This window comes from Seriola lalandi, unplaced genomic scaffold, assembly GCF_002814215.2.
Source record: "Seriola lalandi dorsalis isolate HSWRI2012SDOR001 ecotype SW California unplaced genomic scaffold, Sedor1 jcf7180002054511, whole genome shotgun sequence".
Classification (NCBI taxonomy): Eukaryota; Metazoa; Chordata; class Actinopteri; order Carangiformes; family Carangidae; genus Seriola; species Seriola lalandi.
Window position 1 is genome coordinate 50,472 of NW_019525064.1, and position 23,046 is coordinate 73,517.

The 23,046-nt window shown below is 41.2% G+C and overlaps 4 protein-coding genes across 4 annotated transcripts; 3 read left to right on the forward strand and 1 right to left on the reverse strand.

The window, feature by feature from the left end:
* Nucleotides 1-771: 771 nt before the first annotated feature.
* spata18 (spermatogenesis associated 18) lies at nucleotides 772-6,073 on the reverse strand. Its single transcript, XM_023413276.2, has 12 exons — nucleotides 5,816-6,073; nucleotides 4,827-4,932; nucleotides 4,586-4,701; nucleotides 4,321-4,439; nucleotides 3,999-4,094; nucleotides 3,787-3,921; nucleotides 3,443-3,674; nucleotides 2,823-2,981; nucleotides 2,562-2,737; nucleotides 2,268-2,391; nucleotides 2,081-2,155; nucleotides 772-1,804 (listed from the first exon to the last, which is right to left on the reverse strand). Exons 1-12 carry the CDS (start codon nucleotides 5,900-5,902, stop codon nucleotides 1,748-1,750), a joined length of 1,482 nt encoding a protein of 493 aa, XP_023269044.1. The 5' UTR covers nucleotides 5,903-6,073; the 3' UTR covers nucleotides 772-1,747.
* Nucleotides 6,074-7,106: 1,033 nt separating this feature from the next.
* On the forward strand, nucleotides 7,107-11,115 carry sgcb (sarcoglycan, beta (dystrophin-associated glycoprotein)). Its single transcript, XM_023413331.2, has 6 exons — nucleotides 7,107-7,170; nucleotides 7,956-8,165; nucleotides 8,282-8,467; nucleotides 8,602-8,793; nucleotides 9,331-9,462; nucleotides 9,598-11,115. Exons 1-6 carry the CDS (start codon nucleotides 7,111-7,113, stop codon nucleotides 9,796-9,798), a joined length of 981 nt encoding a protein of 326 aa, XP_023269099.1. The 5' UTR covers nucleotides 7,107-7,110; the 3' UTR covers nucleotides 9,799-11,115.
* Nucleotides 11,116-11,278: 163 nt separating this feature from the next.
* Nucleotides 11,279-15,738, forward strand: LOC111660171 (leucine-rich repeat-containing protein 66). The gene is made up of 4 exons (XM_023413333.2): nucleotides 11,279-11,446; nucleotides 11,668-12,114; nucleotides 14,952-15,121; nucleotides 15,355-15,738. Exons 2-4 carry the CDS (start codon nucleotides 11,679-11,681, stop codon nucleotides 15,736-15,738), a joined length of 990 nt encoding a protein of 329 aa, XP_023269101.2. The 5' UTR covers nucleotides 11,279-11,446; nucleotides 11,668-11,678.
* Nucleotides 15,739-15,763: 25 nt separating this feature from the next.
* LOC147818725 (uncharacterized) lies at nucleotides 15,764-22,999 on the forward strand. The gene has a single exon (XM_087175842.1). The coding sequence runs from the start codon at nucleotides 15,782-15,784 to the stop codon at nucleotides 22,616-22,618; it is 6,837 nt and encodes a 2,278-aa protein (XP_087031968.1). The 5' UTR covers nucleotides 15,764-15,781; the 3' UTR covers nucleotides 22,619-22,999.
* The last annotated feature ends 47 nt before the right edge of the window (nucleotides 23,000-23,046 follow it).

The window sequence follows — 23,046 nt, forward strand, 5'->3', positions numbered from 1 at the left end:
ATTCAAATGTAAACTGTGATACTCTCTCACACACACAAATGATGCACAGTGACTAAGTTGTTCAGAGCTAATGTTTTTTAAAAAAAGCCCTCTGTCAGGATGTTCTCCAGACTTGTAGCATTTATTTTCAGTGTGTATGCCTTTCCCATTTGGACCCCAGTGCATGTATGTATATATATATATATATACACAATCCTCTGTTTATTCCTATTTAAATGCATCAGTAATCACTTTTGACCAGGTGCAATGATTACATTATGTGTCCCAGTTACCCAGGTGAAATGAATTCATGCATTACATTTGTTTGGTGCTAAAAAAATATTTAAAAAATTATTTTATTCCAACTTAATGAGCAACAGTGTATATATTGTGTTGTACAATGTTTGACATGACTGAAATACTTGCAGACAGTGTGTGTGATTTTGCCTCTTGGGCTCCTTTCAATGGAGTAGCAGCGCCATCTATTGATAGAATAGAATAGTGGTAAAACTGTGATTCCAGGAAATGTAAATTGGGGGAATTATTGAGCCTGTTGTATAACCACAGTGGAGTCCTTTGATAGTCCAACATACAACAGAGAGCAGCATTCATGATTAAAATAAGGGTTTCCTCTGAATTTGTACCTGCATGTGTTCAATTCTAATTGGTCTAGAAGTGTTACCATGCCAACATCAGCGAAGCTGCCTCTCTGAACAGTGTTTAAAGGTATTGACAGGTTTTATTCCATAAAACACAAATTAAAGATTAAAACAACGTGCAATTGCAGGAAATTAAAGGTTTATCATTTATTTAAAAAAAAAAAAACAACCACAGAAGTACAGACACCGAATATTTTCATCTCACAACACAAATTAAATCATAGTCAAATTTATTCTTTTTTCTAGTCAAGCCATTAAAAGGCAAATGAAGTACAGTAGCATCAGATATGATAATGTGACTGTTGATATGCAAAACATGAATTGTAAATGAGAAAATAATAAATACAATATTGTCCATAAATTGCTGCAAAATAACGAGCTACTGCACACAGTGACAAACTACTATATTATACTACTACGATAACTACTAGTTATTATATATATGGCCTATTATAAACAGGCTATCATGGAAAGGTCTGAAGCCTCACGAGGTCATTTCATGTAAGTTCTCAACAACAGCACCAAAAACATTAAAATAAGAAGAAAAAAACAGCAACCGTTAACACAAAAAAATCACAATGACCAATTTCAGTCACTCAAGTACTGGAGGAGTTGAAGTTAGCACTGATAATTAGCACCACGCTATCTGTCCTGCAGCTACATGGACGTTGACTTCTGTTGAAAGTAAAGAGGCAACTACATTTTGAATTATTGCTGTATTGAGCTCAGACTAAGAAAAGTGCTACTGTGCAGGTCTAGTTTTCACCTGATAAATGTACTTTTCTGATTCTCACTAAAACACTGTTAGTTTCTATCAAAAACCTATTAACAGACTAAATATAGTAAACTAAGATAACTGTTGAGTTAGCTGCCAGGCCGTTCTGCTTCATCTACGATGTACTGACCTCTTGTTGCTGTCAGTGTCCCATAAAACTGCCCTGTGACCATGTAAACTCTGCACAGCCTTTGGTTGAGTACAGTACAGTATTTCATTGCTTTATTATTTGGTGAAAGCAGACAACGGTACAACCCCACAGGTGAAATCAGAATTCAAAATATGTGAGACATTATTTTGTGGAGGTGAAGCACTGGTGTGGATTCTGCAGGGTTCACAGGTAGCTAGCTGTGAGACGTTGAGGAGACAAGCTTCTTTTGCTGTTAAATGCCTAGGGAAAAAAAAGATAATGATGTTGATTGTATGTACAACTGTGCAGTAAAATAAAGCTTAAACAAACCAAATCAAATAAAGCAGAGATTTTGAAGTACGTACCCTTAGGGCCATTGTTGTGCATGCATGTCGTAAAGTGCAAATTATACATTTGAGTTTGAAATAAAACTTAATTTGAGTCATTTTAAGCCCAATAAAACATATGATGTAATTGCTTTTGTGACCAAGTCTTTCAGTGTGGTTGGTTGGACCGTCAAATATTATAGAGACTTACAAGACTGCGAGTCGGGCTGAGAGAGCGAGAGCGCACGGGGCTGGAACTCCTGCTCTGGCTGCGGCTTCTGCTCCACTGCAAAACACAAGACACATCACCAGTGAACGCATGGGCCTGTACTCTCATGCTCTACCGTTGTAACACCTGCATTCATTATGATATTTCTGAAGCAATATAAAGGCATTACCAGAGCACCTCTTCTGGTCACAGCCTCGCCCTTCACTATTACAGCATTTCCTTCCATCAAGGCCGGCCACACGTGGTACATCACCAGAGGAGCAGCGAACTCTGAGTCATAGCTACGACGATACCTGTTGGAGAGAGAGGGAGAGAGCTGTGAGTGTGTGAGTGTTAGTCACTGCTGAGTGTGTGTGTGTGTGTGTGTTGAGGGTGACATCTACTGGGGGAGACATCAAATAACCTAGTGATGTAGGGCAGCCCTGATGAAGGATTTACACACAGTATTTCTCATGGAACTGACTTGTTGTCATTGTAAAGTTCTCCATCACTGGCAAAGGCCAAGTCCAGCGGGGGCTCCAGAGTCTGCATGGCAAAGGCCACCCTGCAGGTCTCCCTGATCAAGGTACTGATGAGGACAAAGTCCACTTCTGGCGGGAAGGAGATCCGAGGGTTCACATTCATGGTGTTGATCACAGTCTGCGGAGAAGAAACACAGTGAGATACACTGCCTTGTTTTTAAGTGTCAAAGTCCATTAATCTGTTCAGTACTCTTCGGTCTTACATTGACACTGTCCTGTACATCATACAGGTCCAGATTTCTGACGATGTAGTCCACAGCCGCGTCCTCGAGACTCTCTGGCCCATAGTGGGATGGGGACAAGGTCTTTTTCACACGCAGCTTGAACTGACGGTAGGCTAGTTTTGCTGTCTTACAGGATTCCTAAGAGTTGGAAACAAACAAAAATGCACATCAGTAGGCTTAGGCCAATATTCAATAATGTCAAATATCATTAATACATTATTTATTGATTGTATTCATATGTTTGTTTTAATAGATGTTCTTTTTTTAACTGGTATTTCTATCTACTCGAGATCATTGTAAATGAGGGCTTTACCTCACATAGACATATATAAAGACGTGGACTTTAAAGGTCCTATATTGTAGAAAGTAAGATGTCCGCGTCTTTTCTGATTGTAAAGCAGGTCTATATAAATACTGTGAAAGGATCAAAGTGTTCAATCCATCCAATCCTTAAAACGAGCCTTCAAGACTTCCATAACTTTGTGATGTCACAACAAAACAGTTATTCAATCACTCAGAAAACATTCATATGAGTCATTCTTTACATCAACCAGTCAAATAGATATCTACAGGTGGCTCTGAAATAATTAAGACCATACCACGACAGCAATGAAGATGATTTTCTGAACCATCTCCAAATCAGCAATGTAGCGTCGAAGCAGGGTCTGGGCCTCCAGACGCTCCACGGCGTACAGGTCACTGAAGCGAGACACGAGGCGTGCGTGGCGGGAGGAGTTGGTGAGCTGGGCTCTGGTGGGCGACTCACTCCTCATGGGGCTGGAGCAGCTGCTGAGTCTGGGCAAGGGGCTCGGAGAACGACTTCTCACCAGCCTGAAAGAGAAGAAAAGAGAGGGAAGAGGAAACAGATAAAAATCTCTGCACCTGTGTTGTGGTGTCAGTGTGTTTATATGCAGTATTGGAATAACTGGTCATATGCGAGCACCTGTCCTGCAGCATGGCCTTATCTGTGCTCAGGTAGGACACTTCATCTCTCAGCAGGCGAATCTGATGCTCGTAGTCATCGGGAGCGTCCAGCTTCCTCTTATAAATCTCCACCTGCTCGTGTGCACATCGCAAACTGAAACACAGACACGTTTCGCGTCAACAGAAGAGCTCATATATAGCATCTGAAAATTAATATATTATTCCACTCACTCTGCTTTCAGTTGTAATATTTCATCTTCGGTGGCCAGCAGAGTGGTTGCTGATTTGCTCTTTATCTCATCCAGCTCCTTGTGAGCATCATCCAATCTGTTAAAACATACATCAGAAAATGTAATAGTATGTTTTGAGTATTTCCATATGTGTAATTCAGCCTGGAATGAGACAGTGGAGAGAGAGATATGAAATGTTATACTCGATGTCCATGGACATGTAGCCATACCAATTATATCTACAATATATACATGAGATGTGCAAATTAGGTTTTCCTCAGCTCCCCTGTTGTGTGCTTTTGTTAGTCAGTATTCAAACTCACTCTGCTCTGACAGAGTCCAACTGCAAGCGAGAGGAGCACAGCTGAGTCTCCATCTTCTGCATGTCGTTCTCATGGGAGGCACAGAGCTCCCGGATCCTCCTGTCCTTTTCCACCGAGTCCTGGTGATAAAAACATGCAGTAACTACAACACCAGAACCTATATGAGTTGTTTTAACATTGTTTGTTACACTAAATTAATATTATTTGAATGCATATATTTGATGAGACATTCTTTGACATTAAACCTAGTAACAGGTAATGTCACCTGGATGAGCTGTAGACTGGTGTCGTCAGTGACCGAGGGCTTTGCCATGGAGAAACAGGTTCCAAGCCACGGCAGCAGGCGCGTTTTGAGAGTCTCCACTCCAGCATAGTGTCCACCTGATTCATGATGACAGATATTTAATAAAAGACTATGTGTTTAATTATTTATGAGCGATTATAACCGGGTTAAAGCTTTATAAAAGAAAACAATTGAAGTCCTAAACTGCAGGTGTTAAAATTACCTTCTGCAGCTGTCAGGTTGAGGATAGCAAACAGCTGGCCCTGGATCTTGGCTGTTAATTCAATCAGCTCACAACATCTATTCAGATTCTGGTCACAGGAAATGACCTAGGAGGGTAAATAGGACAAAAAGTAAATAAAATAAAATAAAATAAAATAAAATAAAATAGAATAAAATATGCCAGTTAACATCATTTTTCACATTCAAAACCATTTGAAATTGTAAAATGTTAAGGACTGTATCATTTAGCCTTGATCTTTATCATTGTGCTTTATTTGATAATATATTTGCAAAATTTGGGCAAATATCCCACTCAAATACCAAAGAGTCAGAGGCTGCCCAAGAGAAGCAGCAGGTGTCCCAGGATTTGTTTCAAGACACTACGACACAACAAAATGTTTAATTTCATAAATAGACTGCTGTTTGCATTTCCCGTATAACGTGTGAGTAAATGTGCAGGTTAGACTATAAATATCATATAGTTGAAGTTTAGAAAACTCACTTCCGGTCCCTGTGCGAGGCCATGGATTTCTACCGGAAGTAATAGGATGTGAACCATCTTACCAGTGAAGTGGAAGATCTTTGAAATTGTCTAACCGTAGCCATGGCGACTGGCGTCCATAGCAACCAAACTCTACCGCCGGGAAATCAATATAATCAAATCGAGTGCATTCCTTCACTGTAATGTTTTAAATAATTCCATGCGTCATCCATAACTCAAATAATAACGAATAGAAATTCTCAATTTTAGGACAGGTAGTGAAACAATAACCCACTGACAGGAGTAAACAAAGCAGTTTATAAGTTCTAGAGGAAGAGTGCCATGTCACCTGCAACAGGTACTTAGACCTGAACTTATATTTGCAGTAAATACTTTAAAACTTTTAGCCACTAATTGATGAGACAGCCGTCCTGGAGCAGATAGCTCGGCTGGCCTGAGGAAGTGGTGTGGTCAGATTTAGGTCGGTCATAACTTATTGATGAACTTACATGGTAGTCTTTGTGCCAGCTCTCAAGTTTGTCCTGTAAGACACTGAAGGAAGATGTGTTGGTCAGTCTCCTTAAAGTGTCGGCCATGTCTGGTCCCCTGTGACTAATCCTCGGAGGTTTAAGATGCCCCAGGAAAAAGGACAACAGCCTTTAATCTGTAGAGGGAGCGCAGTAAAAATTCCTGTCCTGGCAGCTCTCTCCACCTACGACACAGATGCCAAGCACCGCCTCGGTTGTGGTAACCAAGCGAGGAAACGAGCCGGCAACCAAACCACACTGTGCTTTCAATAAATAACTTGTGACGGATAAAACCACGAGCACGGCTCTCTGTCAGTCAGTCCTCTGCAGGTTCAGCTCTCCAGTCATGTAAATACGACTGTATGTAATATTATACTGTCAAACGACACCAAAGACACTTAGAGGAAACCCCGAGGGTCAGTAACACAGATATACTGCTACTGTGACTGTGTTGGATTAAATCCGATTATAATACAACAGGCGATAATTAAATTACATGTGCAGCCAGTGTTGTCAGATCATTAATTCACACAAATCTGGTCTGGTAGCTGTTTTGACTATAACTAACTAAATAATAATAATAATAATAATAATAATAATAATAAACTTTATTTGTATAGCACCTTTCATACATAATTGCAGCTCAAAGTGCTTTACAGAAGAAAAATAACATCAAAAACAGACATAAGGGGCAACTTAGCCTAATAAATAAAAGGGCAATAAAACAATATAAAAAAACATAAAAAGGTATAAAAAGAATAAAAGGAATAAAAACTGTATCAAGTAAAAGCAAAGTATAGATAATTAAAAAGCAAGATCATAAAAATAAAAATGTTTTCAGCCGTTTCTTAAAACTATCGTTTATTGTAATAATAATAATAAACTATATAACTAACTGAACTCGCTGTTTATTCATTTTGTTTGTGAGTTTTTAGAAAATACTGCTTCTGTTATTGTTAAACAAACCTTTAATTATGAAGGAGTCTGATGTTATATGGTCGGTTTGGCAGTTTACCTATGGAAACTATGAATGGACATGTTTTTCTATTTTAGGATCCTTCTGTGATTGGCCGGTTGAACTCGGACTGGACCATCCATCATTATCACAGAAATGCCTCTATTTTTGTTTGTTTTCTTGTTTTTATTCACGCAGTCTGAATAAAATGCTGTGTTTGCTCTCGCTGGTGTTAACAGGACTTTTTTTTAAATTCATAGTCAATTACCGCATATATAATAATTCACAACACAATCAGTTGTCTCACCCGCGACTGAGGAAAATGGTACGTCCCAGTCACTGTGCGAGCAGGAGAGGGAGGGTCAACATGGCGTCCGAACAGGTCCGTTATGTTTAATATCTGTTGTTATTCTATAATTTTTACTCCGTTTTATCGCTGAAACGTTCCTTAATAAGTTAATGATATATACTTAATATATATTCATATATAAATATAAACAAATATAAATGTCTGGCGCTTCGTTGTCGGCCCTACGGTGATATCAGTGTAATAAATACTGGCCTCCGCTTCGTTATTATGGGCAGCGTTGAGGAAATAAAAATGCTATTATTTTAGCACCTTTAGACCTGCTGTTTGACAGTGAGCTATATGAGCTAACACAAAGAGCACAGACGCTGTTCGACTATTGAGTTTATTTCCATTTTACTGCTAATTTAAAGTGCAGTTTATTTTTAGTCATGGCCACAGACAGGAAGTCTCCGGGGCATTTAACTGAGATTACATTCCAGCAGAGACACTGAAAATAAGTGGGAACTCAAGCCTTCAGTTTGTTGTGATTATGGACATTGAATGTAGATCGGTGGAGACAATTATACACATTCATACGGTTTTTACTAATCTTGGCGAGAAAAGCATGAAAGCAGTTCACCTGTGAGTGAAATACAGGTGTTGCAGTGAATGGATCTTAAAGTATGGAGGAGGATATCTGACTTTCACAGGTGAAGTGTCTGTGTAGAGGATGTAATAGGGATCTAAAAGTATTTGTAAGGAAATTGTTCCTTTTGATTTGTAATTTTATGACTCAAAATGTATTACTGGTTGTTTATGGTACTCCTCACTTCAAAACATATAGATTTCAGTCTTAAAAGATTGTTTTCCCTTTCCAGGAGAGCTCCAATGGGCCAGTGAAGAAGTCCATGCGAGAGAAGGCCATAGAAAGGCGCAGTATCAACAAGGAACACAACAGTAATTTTAAAGCTGGCTATGTACCCATAGAAGAAGAGCGTCTTCATAAGACAGGGCTGAGAGGACGCAAGGGAAACATGGCTGTTTGCATCATCGTCCTCCTCTTCCTCCTTGCCCTAATTAACCTCATTGTGAGTACTACAAGCCTAAATGTACTCATCCGTGGATCCTCCTGATTAGACGTAACTTAAGCTTAAGGCAAAGAGTTGATCACTGTGTGGTTGCATTTTTTTTTACTGTCCCTCAGATCACACTTGTAATATGGACAGTGATCCGTATTGGTCCGAATGGCTGCGACAGCATGGAGTTCCATGAGACTGGCCTGCTGCGCTTCAAACAGAAGGCGGACATGGGCATCGTTCACCCACTGCACAAGAGCACAGTGGGAGGTCGTAAGGACCAGGACCTGGTCATCGTTGGCAACAACAACCCGGTGAGAAACAGACTGTATTTACTGCGAAGACTGAGCATTTAAAAAAAAATTTAAAAAATGGAAAATGGCACATTATTTTTTAAATTCATACTCTAACAACTCTTCTCTCTTTTATTCTATTTGTGTTGATCCAGGTTGTGTTCCAGCAGGGCAGCTCTAAGCTGAGCGTAGAAAAGGACAAGACCTCAGTCGTCAGTGACGTTGGCATATCCTTCACAGACCCTCGCACCCAGAACACTTTCTTCAGCACAGACTTTGAAAACCATGAGTTCCATTTGCCCAAAGGAGTCAAAGTCCTCAGTGTGAAAAAGGCCTCCACAGAAAGGGTGCGTATGTTTTGTTTTTGTTTTTTTTAAATATGTTAATTGATTTTTTCAGAAGGCATTGTGATTGCCTTTTAAAGCATGTGACCCAAGTGTGGGCCGAATTTATTTTTGCCTTTAGACCCCAGATAGAAGTTCAGTTTTCCGTATGGCACCAACTGAACAAACGTGGCTCAGACAATCTTGGGGTATCTTTAGAATAAGTATATGAATATATGAATGCCTTTGAATGGCCCAGCCAAATCTTGCAGTTTGTAAATCTGAATATCAAAGTGAGGCAGTTTACAGTTTCCCAGGGCCTGGAAGAATCTGAGACGAAACAAGTGTGCAGAGCTGATAAATGCAGTTTCGAGAAGACTCAAAGCTGCAATCGTCAACAACAGTGCTTTTACAAGGGTTCAAAACAGAGGCCTGAATATGATGAAATATTTCAAGTTTTTTATCTTTAATAAATGGAGGAAAATAATTCTCAAAACTTTAGTTGAGTGTGGAAAAGGTAATGGAGTCTAAATAAATGTGTCTGGTTGTCTCTGATGTTAGATCACCAGCAGTGCAGCGTCTGACCTGAACATCAAAGGGGACAGCAAGGCCATTATCCGTGGTAACGAGGGGGTCAACATCATGGGCCGGACTGTAGAGTTCAAAATGGGTGGAGGCATCGAGCTCAGGGCTGTAAGTGTGGGAAAGTATTTAATATGATTTGATGTGTAACAATAAACAAACAGCTGCATAAATACAGTGTAAAGCCGATGAAGATGAAACCCCGAGGACACATTATGGATTATGGATTTTTTTCTCTCTCTGCAGGAAAACAGCATCGTCCTCAACGGGTCAGTCATGTTCAACGCCACACGCATCCCTAACTCCGCAGGAGATGTGTATTTCGATGAGGGTCTGGAGAGGTACAAGCTCTGCATGTGTGCAGATGGGACTCTGTTCCGTGTGCAGGTGAAATATCCCAACATGGGCTGCCAGACATCAGACAACCCGTGCAGGAAAGCTCATTAGGCGTCTGGACTGGAATCTGCTGATTACAAATTTGCATATATATATAGGACATTCTATAGGAAATTCATCATGACTTGCACATAATAATACCTCTGTAGTTCACCTGGCAAATTCTGTATTCCTTATTTTGTTTGCAAAGCAGGAATTGTGTTACAGATCGTTACCACTTGGCCAAAGATATTAACATATACGTGCTGAAGTATTTTTATTGTTCTGCAGATTTGCCAACTTTATCTGAAAGTGTATTGTGCCATGTAAGCACATAGCACTTATATTTAACATTATACTGTGGTTTACATCGCCCATTGGCAGCAATTAGAAGCTACAGTATTACATTTTTGCCTTACCGTCCAGTGTTACTAAAATACACTCAGATGGCAGTTTATTAGGTACGCCTAGCTAAAAATATTACAACAGTCCTGCCATAAATCCTCTCCTGGTCAAGGTTATAATGTTCAAAAATAAGCAGCCAAACACAGTCTCTCCACAAGCAGCGGCCCCGGAAGTAAAGTAGTAGTTTTAGCTAGGTGTTCCTAACAAACTGCCAACTGAGCGTACAGACCACGTAGATGGCTTGTATATGATTTTATTTGCTATTCTTTGTTACTGGCAGCTGTGTTTGATATTTTCTTTATTATTTTCACTGACTAAAGTAAGACACTACAAGATTATATTGAGTTATGCGACACTTGCTGATGAAATGCACAAAATCTGGGTTGAACTGTAAAACTAAATATACATTTTAAGCCATTCAGTAATGCTACAGTAGAATAGGTCTCTTTCTGCACATCTTTGACTGTCCATCTTGCACGTGCCAATGGATTTACAAGGGATGATATATGAGAAATTACACACACACACACGTACACATACATAGATATATATATATATATATAAAATATTCTAATTTTGTTGCAAAAGCTTTTTTACAGTGAGATAGAGTGTTTGCACTAAGTTAAACTCCAGATTAATGCAGATCTCTTTAAATGTTCATGAATGTCAGGAAAGTTTAAATCATCAGTAGCTTGGTTTGACGCTTATATTGAGTGGTTTGAATTTTTGTGCAATATAGTCTATAATTGATTGACTTTTATTTTGCCTTGGATTGTCTTGTCTGTTTTATAACAGTACTGATGTTGAGAATATTTGTTATTAATGTCATGATGTAGTTTTTCTCAGAGCGTCACAGCCTGTTGCTAAAGAATGGAGTGTTTATGATCCACTAAATGGAAAAAAAATAAAAAGGCAACCAGCCTTATTTGTCCAACATTTCATTGCTATGTGCGTTTCAATAAAGAAACATGTTACGATGTGAAACTTGTTATCATTGGTTTCAGAACACTGTTTTATTATCCAGCAGAATGTGAAGCAGGGCATGGTTCTCCTCACCATAAATGTTCAGTCTCAGTTATCTATCATGTATACAGACGAAAACAACGACAGTAAGACATTAACTAGACGTGTAAATGATTGAATGAAACGCAGAAGGGCGTCTTCTGACAGGCGCGTGTTAAGCTAGACGCAGCAAAATATGCTTCAGACTTTGATCAGAAGCTGCTGGAGACAGCCAAAGTTAATACACTGAAAGCATTCTGGGCTTGAAGAGTCACAAGTTTTCCTGTCAGCTTGGAAAAGAGTGGATACACAGGTGAGTGTGATGCTTTTTAACTGCGTTATTGTCCATCTTTGAAGTCTTTTTTATTTTTAAATGAAATTTTACTTAATGAATTGTTTTGTGTTTAATGATTTCAGTAAGGATTGCAAAAACTCATAGTCTTTCATACAACATATTCTAATGGTAAAGATTGACCATACTTGATTTTGAGTCAACCCTCCATGTCATTCATGATGGTCTATGTGTACTTACAGGACAGGGTGTGATGGCAGGAGCACAGGGGCCGGTCTTGGCTGCTGTGCTGCTCCTCGTCTCCGCTGGGGTCCATTGCTCCTCTCCCCCACCTGTCTGTCCAGAGTCTTGCACCTGTCAGAGAGCTGCCCTGTTGAACTGTTCGTCCTCTGGCCTCTCATTGGTGCCGCAGGACATCCCGGACTCTGTCACTGAGCTGGACCTGTCTCACAATCTCCTCGATTCTGCAACACTCCACCGGCCACATCGTAACCTGAGGAATGTTTGGCTGGGAAACAACTCGATCACACACTTGTCTCTCTGCGTAGACAGAAGCATGGGAAGCCAGTCTGTCAGTGGTGGACATCTACATCGCTTGAGACCTTGGAGCAGAAGAAGATGCGTATCTTGGGCCCCCACCCTGCAGCTGCTATCTGTTGAGAGGAATCAGCTGATGCAACTCCCAGAGGGTGAGGCAGTGTAATACAGTTATACATACAGCCATATTTAAACCACTGTCACAGGACATGAACAGCACAATAACCACTCCTTCCAGAGAGCAGAGCATAAAAAAATTACACCTATACAGTATCAGTTGTATCGCTGTTGCAGGACGGCCAACATATCACTTTCATACACTTCCATGTCAGTTAAAACATTTGAATCTGTGATGAATTTGCATCAGATCAAACTTGGACTGCCCTTATCAACCAGTGATGGAAGCATTCAGTTCACTTACTAAACTAAAAGTAGCTAAAACACAGTGTAAATAGATTTAACTTTGACATTATTATTTAAGTAAACATACAGCATTGTTTGGAAATATCAATACTAAAAGTATTACTTACTGCCTTATAAAGGCAACCTGCAGTAAGTACGGAGAGTGACGTTGTGATAAAGGGCTTTAAAGTTTGTAGGACACCCTGCACAGACTGCAGGCTTATAAACTAAGCTAGCTAGCTAGCGTGTTTAGCAGGACTAGGTCATCTGGTGGAACATTTTGGATTTAGCTACAGCCTCATGTGGTATAACAAACTTAGTCACTAAGACATCAAGATTAGTTTTACAGGACACAGGTTGGAAAAAGCCTGTAAATTAGCTTTAGCTAAGGTCAGCTGTGACTAGCCTTAACCTGCTTCAGTGCAGTCACTGAGGTTTGGCTTTTACTTGTATTTTGTAGTTCCTAAAATTGTAAATAAGATACAGTATATATATATATATATATATATATATATATATATATATATATATATATACTTTAATAGTTTTGCTTTAGGCCTATATGTATAACTAGTGTATATACAACTTTGTAGTTGGGTTTATTTTACTACAACATCATATTTCATCTTATGTTAAAAGTAAGTAGTAACACTCTTAAACACATAGTGAAATAAAAAGTACAATATTTCACTGAGAAATTTAGTGCAGTATATATAGAAAGTAACTTTAAAGGACATACTCAAGCAAAGTACAATCAATAGTACTTGAGTAAATACTTAGTTACTTTCCAATACTGCTGTCAACACACACGTACTGTACAAATCCAACCTTCAGAATTGAATGATAATAATAATAATCCTATATATTGTAATAATAAATAGTAAATACACATAAATAATCTTGAACATCAGCCATGCGTGGGAACAGACTTGAATTACACATAGGGCAGTGTTCACAATATTGTGTAGTATCTTATGATGATTTGCCAACCACACCCCAATATGTTCTAAGGTTGCGTAGTCATAAGAAATGTCTATGGTCTGGGTGTGTATCCATGAAATACGTAAACTGTAGTATCTTTACTTACATAAGCAGGAAGTGACCAGAGTGATCTATACAAGTATCCTACCCTTTTTGGGTTTTGACCCATTAAAATACAGCTTCTTCTAACTGTGGCCCTTTGTCACAGGTGTCAGAGGTCCATGTCAAGATGTTTTGCCTCTTCAGATTGTTTTCTGGATAAATGTTCCAGGAGATAAAGAGAATACAACTTACAAAACTCAACAGAGCGAAAGTTTAGGGATAAAGAATTGATGAAAGATGAATTTAACGTTGTGGAGCAAAACTTTTTTGGGTTCTTTCCTCTTCCATTTCATTATGTTGTGACCCACTAGAGGGGTCTGGCCTCCCAGGTTGGGATTTAATGACTTAATTACACGTGGGTGTTCCTTTTTGAAAAGCTGTTTTGTGTGTGGGTGATTAAAAATGGTGCCTCTGATAGTAAAGTTGCACGATGTACATGAGCCACACCTTTAATTGCCCTCTGGAATGTGATTGAGATATGTCTGTGAGTCAGATCTGAAAGAAACCCTCACCTCACAGCCTTTTATTTATTAATTTTTTTTACCAAATTCTGTTTAAAAAGGTTAACATGGTCTGAACTTTAATTCTTTTTCATTTCTTTTTCATTATAGAAGAATAAATCTGTGATCTTGACTGTCCTGCCATGTGTTTTCCTCACATAAACAAACCCTCTCATTAATATTCCTTATCTTTACTACTGTGCTACACTCCAAAATGATTCAACCTCCCAAGATAATGAAACTGTACAGCTGTCAGGCAATCACAGTTTTTACTGACATTCCAGTGGCTCTGTGACAGGAGAAAACATACAACGCAACTTTTACGTTTTCCCCCTGCATCGTGTTATTTCACAGAACTCCCTCTGCCCTATGTGTTCCCAAGAAATGCTCTTAATACGGTTCTTTTAAAGGCATGTGTGGACAGTCCATTTATTCAGCCAGAGCTGTGTTGACAGTCATGGACTTCTCTCCTGTTTGGTATTCGGCTCACAGAACCCTCAGTGCCTCTCTAATGAAGCACAGACTCACAGTGCCTTACTTTAGCGCAGCAGACTCGGGGAGATTGTCTCAGGCGAGTGAAAAGGGGGGAGACAGGCAGCGGGGGAGGAATGAGCAACACAGAAAAAATTCAGAGCCCCTTATTAGTCATATAGTAAAAGTGTTCACAGGCTGGATTCATATTCTAGGAAAGGGGGTTTTCATTGATTCAGATATTTTACACTATTCACTATCTAGACATCCACACAGTAAGGCCTGTAGTTTCCATTATCCAATCTCAGCAGTAATGCTAACAAATTGAGTTTTTACTGAAAAATGAACAGATTTTCACCTTCCAAGTCACAGTGAAGAATGTGAAGCAGCACAGGTATGGGAGCACAAGAGACAAACCGACCTGTTATTATCACGGAAAAACCTGTAACATATGGTACATTCCTCCCTTGACGAGCCACCCCATCGTGGTTATTGTTGAGTTCTAATTACGGCCCTTATATTCTGTCATCCAGGGCTGGAACGTAGTCCGTCTTTATGGGTTCTGCAGCTCTCCTTCAACAGGATCTCAACTGTACGACCAGGCGACCTTAGCCACCTTCGACAGCTGAAAGAGCTGCACCTACAACACAACCTCATCACAAGTCTCCATCCACAGATGTTCCAGGATTTAACCCAGCTCAGGGTAATTTAGATTATTTTCCTTCAATCTGTTCATTTTGTTCCTTCACACTTATTGAAACTTGATGAACGACAGAATATTCAGTATTTCCAGCCATACAGTGATGCCGAATTCTGTTTTGATTGATAACTCTCAGAAAAAAGTATGTAACTTAACTGTCTTTCTTTTAATTTTTTTAGCAGTCAAAGTATATGTCTTGCTATATGCTGAATGTCCATGTTGTGCCTCCATTAAAGGTCCTTGATCTGAGCTTCAACATGTTGACCAGCCTCCATCCTTTGATGTACCTCTCTCTGCATAACATTGGGGCAGATGTTGGGCTGGGTGGGAACAGGTGGCAGTGTGACTGCAGCATGCGCAGTCTAAGAAGGCGGATGGCCTTTGACAGCAGCAGAGGCCTGCAGGCCTGGGACGTGGTGTGTGCTTCCCCCTCTATCCTCTCAGGCAAAGACCTGCTACAGTTGGAGGAGGATGACCTGAACTGTTTTGGTCCTGAAAACAGGCCAGAGATCCATCAAGATGTGACAGTTTATAGCGGCTCTGAGATAATGCTGTCTTGCTCCACCCAAGGTAACTCAGTCAAAAGTGTAAAACAGATTAACACATATATAGTTGTGTAGGTCAGTCCAATTACATGTCTATGTTGTCTTCTCCGTAGACCCGATGTGGTGGACGCCCAGTGGTCAAGCATCTGTGAACCAACCTCAGGCCGATCTGCTCATCAGTGATGTCACAGAGAGAGACACAGGACTTTATGTGTGTATGTCTGAAGATCATGAGGTTGTGTCTGTTTTTAACCTCCAGATCAGTAGAGTAGGAGGTGCAAGAAGAAAAACTAGAAGCTTACCCAGAACCATCCGACAAGTAATCCCACAAGACACCCCAAGTAGGATAGGTGAAGAGAGGAATCAGAGAGCCACACAGTCTCAGTTGGTTCTGGCTGTGTGTCTGTCTGTTTTCATCACGTTTCTGATAGCCTTCATCCTCGGGGTCTTAGCGAGACCTTGTATTGATGTGCTTTGGGCAAAGGTGACCAAGAAGAAAAGCCCCGCTTCAACCAACTCTGTCTCATCTGTACAACAAAGACAATATGAGAATGAGGCCTACTCCGATGGTGAGGAACCAGAGGAGGTAGTAACTCACAGAGAAAGGAGAGTCACATTTAGCACTATAGATTATAGAGAACATGGAAATGTACAATATTATGATACCGTAGCCAGTGGCAACCAGGAAAGCATCAATAAGGATGCAGTGATTGAATGTGAATCAGCTAAGACTGAGGAGGAAAAGCATACAGATGGAGATTCAGGAAGTGAAAACAGCTTACCACAGGATACCCAGAGAGATGGCAGAGCCGTCTCAGGCATCACCGACGCAGGACGCACACACAAAATGGAGTTTGAACACATCCCAGACCCTGTTGAGCTGGAGGAGAGAAGAAGCTTGTCTTCATGCTCAGATTCGTCACTATCTGACAAAGCATTAAAAGACCACACGACACCCAAGTCTCCTCAGCTGGCAGAGGACTCCATTCAGCAGAGAGCTGATTTCTCAACATCTAGGAAAGTAGAGGTGCCACAAATTTCCATAGAAGACGAAAGTGAAATTCCTGGATTTTCCTCCGAGCCCTTTGCAGATTGGTCACCACATACAAATAATGCCAACCCAAAAGACTCTGATCTGTGGCAGGAGAACGAAGAACAATTTGAATTTAGTGATTCTGTTCGAAGCACATCTGCAAGGTCCAGCAGTGTGTTTGATTCATTTACTGACTCAAAACTGATTGTGGTACCCAATTCAGATAGACAAAATAGGGTGGATACGTCCAGCTCCAGCTCATACATCAGTGAGGATGAACCTACACAATACACTCTGAACTCAGACCAAGAGGAGGAACAAGATGTAATAAGGTACCAAGATAAGTCTGAGGTCACTGACACTTTTGACCCACAAAGGCCTGCAGAGAGACCAGAGTATCCATCTTCCTCTCATTCCAGTGACAGTGATGGGGCGTCAATGCAGTACACAGTCAATCAAGAGGAAGAAAAAGGAGAAGCGAACGGAAAATCAATTGCCGAATATGACCAGCTAAGCAGCAGGATAGTTACAGGCGAGGGGGGCACCAGGGAGAAAGTTAAACCAATGCCACGGACAAAGTGGCGCGGTCTCAGTTTGGGTGTTACCAGTTTTGGTAAGAGTCTAGATACAAGTGCACCTTCACCACCTAAAGCTTATTCATCTTCTTCCAGCAGTGAGAGCGAAGCAGAAATCACAGACCTCAAAGTGAAACAGACTAAAGGCAGAGTAGACCAAATCAATGCCCCATTACCAGCATCGGACTCATCTTCTAGTGATGAGACTACGGATGAAACAACAAAACATACAAAGACGCAAGAGCAAGGAGAGGTGGACATGACAAGGCTTCCGTTTCAAGATTCTCAGACAGGAAGTCATGATTCAGGCACACAGTGGCCTGTCCACGATCCTGAGCATACTACACATGCCAAGAGTCGTCTAGATATCAAAGCACCATCACGGGACTCTGATTCTTCTTCAAGTAGTGACAGTGAAGATGAAACAACACATCTTTCAGAGAGGACTGGAAAGGTGGGCGACACAGAGCTTCTATTGCAAAAATCCCAAACAGTAAGTCATGATCCAGATGGAAGGTGGCCTGCCCTCGATCTTGAGCATATTCCTAGCATCAAGAGGCGCCTAGATATCAAAGCAACACACCCTCCTCTTGATTCAGCTTCTACTAGCAAGAAAGTGGAAGAAACAATAGCACGAATAAAGAAACACAAACAAGGAGAGATACATATGGCAAGGCGTCCAAATAAAGTATCTCAAACTGTAAGTCATGACACAGGAACACAGTGGCCTCTTCTTGATCTTGAACATACCACACGCATCAAGAGGCGTCTAGATATCAAAGCAGCATCACCGGACTCTGATTCATCTTCTAGTGGTGGTAGTGAGGATGAAACAACACAAGACATAAAGAAGGAGAGGCCAGGTGTGGTGGAATTTGCAGGGCTACCATATCAAGAATCTCAGAAACTTAGAAATGATCCAGAAACACAGTGGCCCGCCCTAAATCTTGAGCACATTCCTCACATCAATAGGCGTCTAGATATCAAATCCCGATCGCCGGACTCTGATTCATCTTCTAGTAGTGGCAGTGAGGATAAAACAACACAACTTGCAGAGAGGCCTGGGAAGGTGGGCAACACAGAGCTTCCATTGCAAAAATCTCAAACAGTAAGTCATGATCCGGATGGAGGATGGCCTGCCCTCGATCTTGAGCATATTCCTAGCATCAAGAGGCGCCTAGATATCAAAGCAAAATCACCAGACTCTGATTCATCTTCCAGTAGTGACAGTGAAGATGAAACAACAAATCACATAAAGAAACAGGAACAAGGGGAGATACACATGGCAAGGCTTCCAAATACAGTATCTCAACCTCTAAGTCATGACCCAGGAACACAGTGGCCTCTTCTTGATCTTGAGCATACCACACGTGTCAAGAGGCGTTTGGATATCAAAGCAACATCTCCAGATTCATCTTCTAGAAGTGACAGTGACGACGAAACATCAGAAAGCATAGCAAATCAAAGACCAGCAAAGGTGGACACTGTAGAACTGCAGAAATCCCAAACACTAAGTCATGATCAAGATGGAGGATGGCCTGCCCTAGACCTTCAACATATCCCTAGCATCAAGAGGCGCCTAGATATCAAATCCCGATCACCGGACTCTGATTCATCTTCTAGTGGTGGTCGTGAGGATGAAACAACACAAGACATAAAGAAGGAGAGGCCAGGTGTGGTGGAATTTGCAGGGCTACCATATCAAGAATCTCAGAAACTTAGAAATGATCCAGAAACACAGTGGCCCGCCCTAAATCTTGAGCACATTCCTCACATCAATAGGCGTCTAGATATCAAATCCCGATCGCCGGACTCTGATTCATCTTCTAGTAGTGGCAGTGAGGATAAAACAACACAACTTGCAGAGAGGCCTGGGAAGGTGGGCAACACAGAGCTTCCATTGCAAAAATCTCAAACAGTAAGTCATGATCCGGATGGAGGATGGCCTGCCCTCGATCTTGAGCATATTCCTAGCATCAAGAGGCGCCTAGATATCAAAGCAAAATCACCAGACTCTGATTCATCTTCCAGTAGTGACAGTGAAGATGAAACAACAAACCACATAAAGAAACAGGAACAAGGGGAGATACACATGGCAAGGCTTCCAAATACAGTATCTCAACCTGTAAGTCATGACCCAGGAACACAGTGGCCTCTTCTTGATCTTGAGCATACTACACATGTCAAGAGGCGTTTGGACATCAAAGCAACATCTCCAGATTCATCTTCTAGAAGTGACAGTGACGATGAAACATCAGAAAGCATAGCAAATCAAAGACCAGCAAAGGTGGACACTGTAGAACTGCAGAAATCCCAAACACTAAGTCATGATCAAGATGGAGGATGGCCTGCCCTAGACCTTCAACATATCCCTAGCATCAAGAGGCGCCTAGATATCAAATCCCGATCACCGGACTCTGATTCATCTTCTAGTAGTGACAGTGAGGATGAAATAACAAATCACATAAAGAAACACGAACAAGGAGAGATACACATGGCAAGGCTTCCAAATACAGTATCACAACCTGTAAGTCATGAACCAGGAACACAGTGGCCTCTTCTTGATCTTGAGCATACCACACACATCAAGAGGCGTTTGGACATCAAAGCAACATCTCCAGATTCATCTTCTAGTAGTGACAGTGACCATGAAACAGCAGAAAGCACAGCAAAGCAGAGGCCAGCTAAGGTGGACACTGCAGAACTGCAGAAATCCCAAACAGTAAGTCATGATCCAGATATAGGATGGCCTGCCCTAGATCTTCAACATATTCCTCGCATCAAGAGGCGTCTAGATATCAAATCCCGATCACCGGACTCTGATTCATCTTCTAGTAGTGACAGTGAGGATGAAACATCAGAAAGCACAACAAAGCAGAGGCCAGCAAAGGTGGACACTGCAGAACTGCAGAAATCCCAAACAGTAAGTCATGATCCAGATGGAAGGTGGCCTACCTTAGATCTTCAACATATTCCTCGCATCAAGAGGCGTCTAGATATCAAATCCGGATCACCGGACTCTGATTCATCTTCTAGTAGTGACAGTGAAGATGAAACAACAAATCACATAAAGAAAACGGAAAAAAGGGAGATACACATGGCAAGGCTTCCAAATACAGTATCTCAACCTGTAAGTCATGACCCAGGAACACAGTGGCCTCTTCTTGATCTTGAGCATACCACACGTGTCAAGAGGCGTTTGGACATCAAAGCCAGATCATCATCTCATGATTCATTAAGCAGTGGGGGTAGAAACCATACAAAGAAAGGAAAGACAGAGGAAACCAAAATTAGCCCCCGTTACTCGTCAAGTAGCTCAGATGAGCAAGAGGAGTATACAGATGATTTAAGCAATACATCAATAACAGGAGAACCGGAACCAGATCCAAGATGGCCTCAACTGGATCTCAGCAGTGCCCCCCATGTCAAAAGGCGCCTGGATATTAAGACATACTCACCTCCAACTGAGTCATCTGTAGGCTTTCAACAGACTGGATCAAATTCTTCTGGAATTAAGAGGGAGAACAGAGACCACACTGCAAAAGTAGGAATGGGAGTATCTGTCATATCTGAGACCTCGGAAAAGACCCCAGTGATAAACATTCCTCACAATAAAAAGACAGACCACAATATCAAATTAGATAAGTATGCAGTTATTTCAGATGACTTGGGGGACAAACAAACAAATGACAACATCAGCACAACACCAGAGATAAACCCAGAGCTTCAGTCCCAGTGGGCCACCATGAATCTAGGTATCTCCCGCTTCAGAAAGCGTCTTGAAATCACATCGCACACCCATGCACCACCAACTCTGCCCACATCACCTCCACCTCACTCCCACTCCTCTTCCAGCAGTGAAAATGAATCTGGGAGTAAAAACAGTAGAACAAGACTAAAAAGAAGGGAAGATGGGATGCAAGAAATCATATGCACTGATTCATCTCTGACCCTTGAAAATAAACCAGTGAATGTTTCTCTGACATTGAAGAGTCAAGACAACATCTCCAGCAACTTAGTAGAGGTTAAAGAGAGATTAAAAAAAGACTATAGCCTCCCCACAACTGAAGAAAAGTCAAATCCAGATAACCTTTTGACTGGTTTTGATAGTCCACAAACTCTGAGGTACTTGGATATCAGAGCCAGTGAAAAGGCTCCTGCTATACCATCATCAAAGCAACTGCCTGATTCCTTGTCCAGCAGTGTGAATCAAGGTGCATCAACAGAATATGCAGGTAGAGCTCCATTACAAAGACAATCATCCTCCAGCAGCAACAGTGGGGATGAGATAGACCACAGTGTTCCTGACCTGAGTCTCGGTGTCCCGCGCATTAAGAGGCGTCTGAATTTCAAGGCTCCATCACCAGAGCCAAATAATCCCTCATCCTCCAGCAGCGAGAGCGAAAGAGAGGTGACAGGATACACTGCAAAACAAAGCAGACATGCATCAAATCTGTCAGGAACAACAGACAATGATCAAATCACTTATAAGCGTTTAATTATGAAAGCTTCATTGCCACTTCAACGTCAAACTGTAGACCATGTTGAAACGGTAACTGTTGCACAAGGTCTACCCCGTAGTGGGAGTGACAGAAATGTACATCTTGCCCCAAAGGTTCCCAGTATTACCTTTGATGATATAGTAAAGAAAAGCATGGGGCAGTCCAGAAACACCACAGATGTGGACGTGCCACCCGGGATAAAGTGGACTGGCATTGGTCGCCATCTGTCTGACTTTTCTACGACCAGTTCGAGGAGACGTCCGGGTGCTGCCTTATCATCTCCACAGCAGGATCCACCTCCTGAGCCTGAACTTAGCTCACCTGACTCCTTCAACATCTCCAGTACTAAAAGTGTTTCTCTTACATCCAACAGAGCTCTTGACAAGTTTGACAACTCAAGTGGCAGCATGAGTGAGATTTTGAGGACTGTATCTGAGGACAAGAGTGAAAGGAAAGGCCTCAGTGCCCTAAAAGTCATGTCATCAGAGAGACGAAAGTGGGATACAGTACATGATAAGGGTGCATCTCCTCTATTTGATGACCATGGTCCGCAAGGGGACACCAGCAGGTTTGAGGAAGGAATCAAGCCCCTGGCCAAACAGCCACTAACTTCCTCCACTTCGGTACACAAGAGAGGAGCTGCAGATTTGCTATATGGTATTCCCAGGTACAGGACGCATGACATTGGAGATATTGAGCCACCGCAAGAGGTTCCACCTCCTATTCCAGCAACACCACCACCAGATGAGGCAGTTGGTCTCACATGGCGGTCTCCACAGAGCATTAAGTCACCAGGGCGGGACGGTATCAAATCCTATCTGCAACACAGCAGACATGCAGATTAATCCGACCCGTCTCCACTTACATCACAAAACCTAGCTCTCCATTTTAACTCTTCAAACATGAACAAGTTTTTTTTTTTTTTTTTTTTTTTAAATACAGAAAGCACTGCATCCTGAACACTGACAAAACAAGTAAATGATTGGCACTGTTATTTTATTTTATATTGATTTGTTAAGTATTAAACTTGAAATGAAATGTAAATACTAAATGTTTTCGTGGAACTGTTGCAGAGCACAGCAGAGCAGATGTGCCATATTTTCTGTAAGTCACTTTTCAAAGATGTCTCTCTCTAATCAATTTTGCAACGAGAATCCATATTCTGACCTTAATGGCCATGCATTAATACACTTAAGAGACCTTAATAAAACCATGCCTGAACAATACTATGCGAAGTGTTCATTTGTAGAAATAGGTACATTTAAATAATGAC